We start from the raw sequence: 9,553 nt of genomic DNA, 5'->3' as shown, positions 1-9,553 counted from the left end.
AAAGCATTGCTTGCGAGGAGGAAGAGAAGTTTGCAGCAAAATTGTTTTGTAACAGATGTATCAATGGAAAAAGTTAGTAACTGGGAGTGTTCTCTCTTGCCCTGTCTCTCGCAGTTGCTATTAGTGCTGGTCTTTAGGGTGTAGCTTTCCTCCTGGGCTTCTGTGTTTGTTTTACGTATTGCTTTCCTGTTCCTTTTGGTCAGGAGCCTTTTTACGATCAGGCAAGATAATACCGAGCAGCAGCACGGAGTCTGCAGGACAAAATGAGCCTTTGCTTAAAATATCCAAGAGACAAATGGAGGTAAGTAGAAACAAATGGATTAAGCTGTTTGGGCTGGGGAATTGTCGTCAATTCGTTATTCAGAAGTTACTAAAAACTAGTATGTTGGATTTGTTCTGGGTTTTTTTCCCCCGTTTGACTGCAATGTTACGAATTTAACTAAAGTCCAGCATGGAAATACACTGAAGTTGTAATTGCGTTCAGGCCTTTGGTAGGGATTACAGAGTCTGTTAGGACAGAAATCCTTTAAGCAGGGTTTCCTAGGCCTTCATGGCAGACCTTAAACACATTTTCCCTCCTCCTTTTTCCCCATCTTGCAAAGCGTCTCTGTATTTCTGATTCCCTGTGCACACTATACCTAATCAGAGAGTTTATCCTGTTCCTATTATCTTCCTGTGTGTCATATATATTGCAGAGGTTGTATTTGCTCAGTTGTATTGAATCCTATTATAAAAGCAGGGTGCAGAGGGCAGTTTCTGGATGCACAATGAATCTCTGTAACTAATAAAATGTAGCACCTGCTCTGTTGGAAGGATAAATGTGAAGCTAAAGTTGACAGGGTAAGTGATCCCACTTCATAATCCTATAGTGTTGATACAATTTGGTGCTACTGCGTAAGAGAGTTACTCAGAGCTAAACTGGACTTTGAGATAAATTGGAAATGGTGTCTTTAAAGGAAAACCATTCAGTACAGGGTTTGATGATATGCAGATCATTTGCTCATAGGGTGTCATATCTGGCAGTTAGGTGGATGAAAATCGTCTTTGTTTATTGTGTTGTACAAAGGTGGCGAGTATTTCAGTTTAGAGAAGAAATGGGTGCATGTCCAAACAAGACTCCACATGTGCATCAGGAATAGGCAATAAAAGACTAAATATTCTTGACACCCCTTCTTTCTGTTTTCTAAGTTTTCTGTTAAGTATCTTGAAATTCACTGAGATTGAGTTATTTTCTGTGCTGTTCAGGTAATTCTGATATCAAACCATAAGTCACATTAGTTTTGTGTGCACACCTATGGTATGTCTTTGGTCTCCAACTGCATTATCATGTGTTTTAAAGCTTGATTTCCAGACTCAACCTCTGAAAAAGAAATCACTGTTATTTACTGTTTGCAGAACATTCAATCTTATGTCTATTTAAAAGTTTTCTAGGAAAATATTGATAGCAAACAATTGCAGGTCAGAGACCACAAAGTTAGTTCTTGTATGAAATAGAATGAACATTTTCCCAAGATATTTCATTGAATCTACAAACTTTTTAGATTAGTTTCTTCTTCTGTTCACATAGACCGTACACCATGTTATGAAGCAACAGAAAGCAGAGTTGCATTTTTGCGCATGAAGGATATGTAACTTACAAGAGGCTGTTAGCTCTGCAAGGGAGTTAGAGAGGGACAGCCTTGAACTGGGGACATATGAATTATCTTTCTGTTGGTCACGTTACCTCTGGCTTCTCCCATTCTCCTCCTGCCTGACCCCCTCTCCCATGTACTCCCAAAGCTCCTTGGGGCCAGGGACCTTCCCTGACAGGGTGTTCATACAGTGCTTGCAAGTGTCTTGCTTGTACTTAGCAGTATAGCACAGATAATAAATCAAATGTGCTGGCTTTGTTCATCCCTTTCCATAGCAAGAGGTTCACTAAAGTTGATGGAAGTTTTTACATGGCAGTACCAGACCTCGAAGTATGACTGTCAGTTCATAGGTTTCATGGAAACACTGAGTTAAACTGCACTAATGTTGGCAAATCCATGCCCAGACAGCTGAGTCACTGTGTGCAAAGCAGCAGCTATGGCCCCTTTCAACATTTGCTTTTCTAAAGTACATACTTCCTCTTCCACCAAGGCCTCCAATGTGCTTCTTGCTGCAGATGTTTGCTTTTCATACACTGCACTGGGACAGAAATGGAGGCTGTCACACTTCCAAGCTATCAGACTGGTAACAAGGGAAGAGAGAGTAAGTGCTGTCTCAGGAACAAACCCAGAAGACAGGCCTGGGTTATGTTGATAACCTTGAACCACTGATACAGACAAAGAAACAGGGATGTAGGATCATTATTAACCTGTATAGTTATTTTCACAGCCTGATTTTAAACTCATAGCAGTGACTATTTCTACTGGCTTTTCAGTTTCTCTTTTTGCACACCTTGAAGTGCTGCCCACAGCCCGTGTAAAATCTGCAGGGACAGGTTTTGGATGTGTGGAAATAACCTGCCGCAGTCATCAAAGCCACATCGAGGTACTCGGGGTGAAGTAGGACCAGCCACCCCTGCTCTCCTGAACTCTCAGCTAGAGCACAGACCTTGGATTTCTGCTGTGAGTAGTTCATACTCACAAGTCGCTCTGCTCCACACGTTTTGCCCCAAGTTATTCTAGCTGGATTTCTAAAATAAAAAGGCAGAATCGTGCTAATTGTAGAAGCAGAGGCTAAGAAAAATAATATACAAAGAAGAGTACACAAAACAATATCTACCTGTAAAATAAAAATGTGATGGGAGTCGGTGGAGAATAAAGAAAAAGAAACACTAGAGTAGCCAACTAGAAAAAAAAACAAAACTTGGCATAATACTTGATAGTCACAGGAAGATCAAAAATAAAATAAAACTACTTTGAAACCTCTCAACTGGAATACACTGCAGAAGAGCTGACTGGTCCCAAAGAAAGCTGTCAGAATGGCATAGTGAAGTCAGCAGGCAAATTTGAGCAGCAGATACCTTAAAAACAGGGGAAAAATATTCCTATAAGTAACATCTGAAATGTCAGAAAGTAAAATACTTTCAAAAGAAAAACATTGGCAACAGGCAAAAACTGAATTTGAAAATATTCCATCCAGTTGTCTGCTACCACTGCTGGATATTTGACAGCCATTTAAAATTGTTTCTCAAGCTCATTTAAAAAAAAAACTTTGCTTTCCCATCCCATCAATTAGAGAAAAAACATCACATATCTTTATGTTGAGAGTTAGCTGATGAATGTCATGTCATATGTCACTGCCTCTGCATCTGACAGGAATCAAAGCAGAGATGCTGAAAGGCAAGTGTCTTTGAACTGCAAATTAAGTGTTACCTGAATACAATGAAAGTGTTTCAGTTGTTGTTTCTTAACAAAATTACTGCATTTATCTAAAAGTTCTTTCTGCCACCTTATTTCCTGGATAGCATGAAGCTATGTTGAAACCAGCAGTAAACTATTCCTTTCTGCTTATAATGTGATGTTTAAAAAAGTGGAAAAAACGTCAAGTGTTTCTTGCATATCCAAAGCTTCTAGTGATTTATTGAGAAATACTGGCAAAGGTAACCCTCTGATAGATATTTTATTCTTCTGGATACATGTGCAGACATTAAAAAGCATCTGTAAAAGTTCTGAGTGTGAGAGCAGGATTTTAGCTCAATTTCTCTGCCCCTAGGAATTTCTCCTCTTAATTTCTTCTTCTTCCACTCTGTCTTTGTGCCCTTATTCTGAGAGGGCTTTAAAACATCTAGACAAAAGCTGCACTCAACCAAATCTACTCAAACAAGAGCAATTACCAATCAGAAGGATAAGTCATAGGGAGAAAAAAAAAACAAGTGGTAGGCCAGCAATTTGGCATTGTCTCTAATTCCATCACAGTCAAGTACTTTGGATAAGGTTCAAAAAAAGCCAAAAAAAAACCCGCAGCAAAAAACCCCAAACAAACATCAAACACCCAGATGTCAGTGCAACCTCTCAGAGCCTCAAATCTTTGGACTTGCATCCTTTTCTAATTTTAATGCTTCTTAAGTGAGGCCAAAAAGTGAAACTGTAGGAGTCCTGGGTTAGGAAGCAAGTAATATATATGTGTCTACTCTGCTGGGCACAGGGAGTTTTGATCTGCCAGAGAAGAGATTGTTTTGTATGGTCAACATCAAATTAGGAAGTTTCAGGCCAGGAAAATCCTGGAATATGAGGCTATGAAGAAAGTCCAACTGATACCCTCTTTACTTTGAGGGTGTCAGAGCACTGGCACAGGCTGCCCAGAGAGGTTGTGGAGTCTCCTTCTCTGGAGATATTCAAAACCCACCTGGATGCATTCCTGTCTAACCTGCTGTAGGTGAACCTGCTTTGGCAGGGGGGTTGGACTAGATGATCTCCAAAGGTCCCTCCCAACCCCTACCATTTTGTAATTCTGTGGTATAGAGAGCTGCTGGTAAGTCAGGAATTGATGGTAAAACTGGCAGTACCTGATAGGAGTACACAAGTTTTGTACTGTTACTCTCTATCACTGGAATAATGGATTTTCCCAGTGTTAAAGAGAGCACATTCAGAATTATTTCTTAAAATTTTAATATTCTCTGATTTATATTCCATGAACTGAAGAAGGGAATACAAGTTTAGTGCTAGTCCTTCAGTGTATAATACAGCATAAGTTCAAGAGGGTTGATTCTCATTTTCCTTAAAGCTACTTTAAAACAGCTTTACACATAAGGCTGAATAAAAATGACAGTCAGGCCTATTAACTAGTTTACAATTGCTCCTTTCCATTTGGAAAAAAAATGTTTAAAACACATTATAAATAGTACAATTCAGAAACTGCGTAAATGGTAACGTTCAAGAGTCAATTGCTCTTCATCAGTAAATGAGAGGGCATTCAGAGACACTGCCATGCAGCAGAACCTGGGATTAGCTCGGAATTGCCTCTTCTGTGAAAACCTCTTCCCACTGTTTTATCTCATCCGTTTCCAAACATTCTTCCTTTCCACCCACTTGCAGTCCCTACAAGAGTGTTTAGGAGTTCAGCTAATTTGCCCAAGATTAAAATGTGGACATTTGATATTAAAAAAAAATAATGAATCTATAACCTGCTGGTGGTATGTTTACATATTTCTGTTCCTCTAGCACTGACTAGTTTGAACACTACGAGGGTGCCAGCTTGGTAGCACTGGTAGGATGCTAGGTTGCAGGAAGCAATTTGGTGCCATTCCCAGTAGGTGCTGAGGAGAAGTAACTGGACCTGAAGTGTGGCAGAGGCTTGGCAAGGAACATGTGGCAACCTTCTCCTCATGACTGTGGCACTGAGCCTGGTGGTGGGCCCTTTTGGGAGTAACTTTGATCCCCTCCGTAAAAAATGTGCTCGGGGTGAAAAGTAGGAAAAAAAAAAAGAAGAGGAGGATGAACCAAACAGAATTCAGTCCATTTTAGCTTATGCTCTGGGTAGGCAAAGAAAGAGCTGAATAGTCTCAGTGAAATCACACTGTACTACACGAGAGCTTCTCACTATGTGCCTGGGAAATAGTGAAACGGTGAAAGAAACACAAAAGCCAGAGTAACTTTCCTGTAAAAATCTGGAATTTTGTAGTTTGGGAGCCACTGAGGACAGTTTAAAAGAGTGCAGATGGGGTGTATAAAGGGTTATGGCCGTGCTTCATCACTGTACAGACTAAATAGCCCCGGTATGTAATTAAAGCAAGCAACCAGTGGGACAGCAACATCCTCTGGTAGGATGTGTGCTGTCTGGCCTGTGTCAGCTGGAAGCGAACACTCCCATCCCTGTCATGCTGCAGCCTCTCCTGGAGAATTGTAGGCTAATCGCATTTGTTACAATTAAGGTTTAAAGGCAACTGTATAAGTACATTAGACCAAAAATCCCATCTAGCCAAAATTCATCCATGCAGATTACCAATAACAATCTTACAGGCAAAAATTTGGCATCTATCTCCCATTTTCCAGTGCCGAGATCTGCATGTCCCCAAAGGATCAGCATGGTTCCTTGAAGCATTAGTAAACCACTCAGATACTTCAGCAGTGATTGCGTTGCAGATCCGATTAACCTCATAGAGAGAAGCTATTAGCTGAACAGTTGTATTTTTCATGAAGCATATCTTTTACCTTTTACCTAATTGTGGGTAATTCTGGAAGCTGCATCACTGATGATTTTTGAAAACAGGTTGGACAAACCAGAGAGAAGTGGTACAGGTAAAGCTGAACCTGCCCTGGGGCAAGAGATGGACCAGGTGACCTTAAAGGGGCCTTCCAGTCTCCATTTTCTGTGATTTCTCTAATTTAATGGTTCTGTTTCACTAACTAGACAGCTGGTCCTGTATTAGTCGACAAATAACAGAAGTGATGCAGGATGGCTTAGATGAGACCAGTTTGGAGTGTTTGCTTTCATTTTATGAGCAGTCATCCAGCTCTGGGGGAGAGCTAACAGGCTACATGCACAGACTGGCTGTGTGTGTGTTTTCAGAAAACTGAAAAGCTGAAATCTTTCCCAGCAAAAGAAAGGTTGTGCATGCAAACGCTAACCATTTTACAGCTTTGTAGAAAACACCCGGTTGCCTATGTTAGTCTGTGATACTGTTTGAGTGACACATATTCCTCCACTGTATCGGGATTGTTATCACAATATTAACTTTAAAGTGAGGGAGTGGACTTCATCTGTATGTTTGGAGACAGAAGTTCTAAAAACTAGAATAAAAAATGTCAGTTTCTGACTTTATCCTCCAGCTGAGCCCCAAGAACTTTGATCTCTTATGAAAGGCTGATATCAGCATGTTCGAGCATAACCCGCATAATCCCTGAATTTCTGACAATATCCTGGCCCTGCCTGTTTGCAGTCTAGTGGGGACACCAGTTTCAGGTGGATGGGCCATTTGGAAAGGATGCAGCACTTGTCTGTGTGTTACTGGTAGCACTGGGAAAAGGAGCACAGGCTTTGCATGCTGGAGAGGTGACACCACCGATTCTGCTCTCGCCCGTGACGGGTGAAATCAGTTGGAGTAGCAGGTCCCACTGACTTCAGTGGGAGGGGAATGGCTCCTTTCAAAGCAGGGATTGCTTTCCTTGTACCCCGGACACACACTTAGGGCCCTGCTTTCCCCGCTCTGTCCCAGGGACATGCAAACAGCAGCCTGTGCACCCTCTCCTCCTCCAAAGCCTAGCTTCAAGGTGGAGCACTGCTGCCCACTGACCCGAGCTTGGCTACCAGTTCTGCAGACTCAGGAGACAAAATTTCAGATGAACCCAGACTGATGGTTTGGTTGTTGGTTGGATTTTTTTTTAATATTTTCTTCTATGTCTAAATTTTGTTCCACCTGATATACAAAAGGTTTGATTTGCATTTTCGTATTTGCTTTAAAAATCTGAATCAGATGGAAATTCAAAACAAAGTTTGAACCTCTGAGTAAATTACATATTGCAAAACTAGCCCTTCAGTGCCCTACTCAAGTTATGGCCAAGTGAATACCACAAAATCACCACAAAGACAAAGTTGAGGTCCACCCTGCTACAGAAGACCAACCATATACTTTCATTCTATCCTGGGGTGCAGCTACACCACAGCCAGAGGAACCAGCTTCAAACCAGGTAGCTCAGGAGGGCACCAACATCTTCCCATCATGCCACAGCTTTGGTTTTACCCAGTTTACCAGACTGAACTTCATGCTGCTGCAATACCTAGCCTCAAACCCACAGAAGCTGGTCAACTAAACAACTGAAGATCCAAAATGTTTAATATTTTCCAGTGTGCTGACAGAATAGCCAAATACTTTGGGGACAGATTTGCCATGACTCCAGGCCTAGTTCTGCAAGTGCAGGTCATGCTGCATCTACTCCAGGTACTCTGAAACTACTGTGTTCCAGCCCTGAGTGCGTTAGACATGCCAATTCGGCATTCTTTTTATATATGCTATTCTTTTTGGCAGACATAAAACAGGTTTCAGTTTCCCTGAACACTGTCTATTACATATGCATTTAATACGTTCAGGAGGTTTGTTAAGTGATTGAAAGACCTGGATTTAGCACTGTCTGTCACAAAGCAAACTATCTTGAAAACGTGTGTATTTGAGCAAGAAGAGCCAAGTCCTCATCTGGCAAGGGAACTTTCATCTTCCCACAACAGTCTTTCTTCAAATTTACAGTCTCAATTGTACACACGGGAAACTTAAAGATTTATCTGAGTCAGAAAATACCTGGATTTTAGTTCTTTCACTACTAAGAAATACGTACAGCTGCTCCCATTATTTCCGAAGGGTTTGTTTGTTGTTGGTTTTTTGAAAATCATCTCCTCATCTCTTTTTGAAATAAATTTTTTGAAAGGCTCTTATTTTTGGAGCTTAGGAGTCATAATGAATCAAAACCTGTGAATGCAATTCAGTTCAGAATCACGTGTGGAGTCATGAGTCCCTCTAAAGTATGTGCAGGAGTCGAATCACGTCCATGTAAGGGGATTGGCAGCAGCTTTGGAAATAACTGTCCTCTCCCAGTTTGCCCTCATGAGCCATACCTCCAGCTCACTTTTTTTAATAAGAGCAAATAAACATTTTGTCTGCAAGCATCAGATATTGTCTGTATCAGTGTGCTGCTTCATAGGATGGGAAGGAAGGCTCTGAAATATGTTTTGTGGTCTGAGTGGGTCTTACACTCTTAAGATTCATGGCACTATTAGAAGGTCTTTCTCTCTCTCATCTATTACTCAACACCGAACAAAGCCAAACAAGTGGTTCCCTGTCATCCATCACATATCTGCTCTTTCATCATACCTGTGCAGCATTTTCAAAATCAATGCTAATCTCTTGTCAGTTATCATTAAACTGTTTTTCATTGCCCAAGCTGATAAGGTGATCAGAACCCAACCGTTCCAGGAGCTGCTGGCTCAGCCATGTGCACAGAAACACACTGCCTTCCCGGGAGCCCTAGTGCCCCAGCCCCAGCCCCTGGCTGATGCTCCTCTGTTACACCCTCAGCTCTATCACTGAGCTCCTTCTCACTTTAAAGGGTTCACTTTGCCTCCTGGAGCATATTTCTGACTCACCCTTTGCCTCCTTTTACCCATTTGCAGTATATGCTTGTGCCACGTAACTGCATGAGCTGTACTGCCCCAGGGAACCAGTGAGGGACTGCTTCAAGCTGTGATCTTTGCAGTCTTATCACCAAGCCAGATAAACACATGCCTGGGTTCCCCCCCCACCCCATATTAATAAGGCGCACCTTATTACGTGGTTTTTTAGGCCACAAGTACAACAGCCCCTGGCACAACTCCGGTACAACCATCAGTCCTACTCAAACAGTAAAGCAGTGCTCAGGCAGGACAGGTTTTCAGGTTTTGGTGGCCTCTTGTGTTTCCAGGTTCTGGTAAGGAAAAGGTGTTGAAAAAAACACTTGAAACAATTTATAATCTACTTTTGTGGATTCAGATAGGTCGGATAAACATCTGAGCACATTTGACGAGGAAAACAAACTACCATTCTGAACAGCTGGAGGTTTAGCCATCCCCAGAGCAAAGTCCATCAAACCTAGAGATGTGGCAAACTGCCAGACAGCTG

At 41.7% G+C, this 9,553-nt stretch overlaps 1 protein-coding gene across 1 annotated transcript in view; it reads left to right on the top strand.

The window, feature by feature from the left end:
• The first annotated feature begins 213 nt into the window (after window positions 1–213).
• LOC104295550 (calcium-activated potassium channel subunit beta-2) overlaps window positions 214–9,553 on the top strand; it is a 152,819-nt gene continuing 143,479 nt past the window's right edge. Inside the window, exon 1 of the mRNA XM_009895317.1 lies at window positions 214–301. Within this exon, the coding sequence (XP_009893619.1) occupies window positions 264–301 (38 nt within the window). The 5' untranslated portion in view covers window positions 214–263. The remainder of the gene's footprint in view (window positions 302–9,553) is intronic.

The sequence above is a fragment of the Charadrius vociferus genome, unplaced genomic scaffold (assembly GCF_000708025.1).
Source record: "Charadrius vociferus isolate BGI_N301 unplaced genomic scaffold, ASM70802v2 scaffold311, whole genome shotgun sequence".
Classification (NCBI taxonomy): Eukaryota; Metazoa; Chordata; class Aves; order Charadriiformes; family Charadriidae; genus Charadrius; species Charadrius vociferus.
This window is presented reverse-complemented; position numbering and strand designations above follow the sequence as displayed.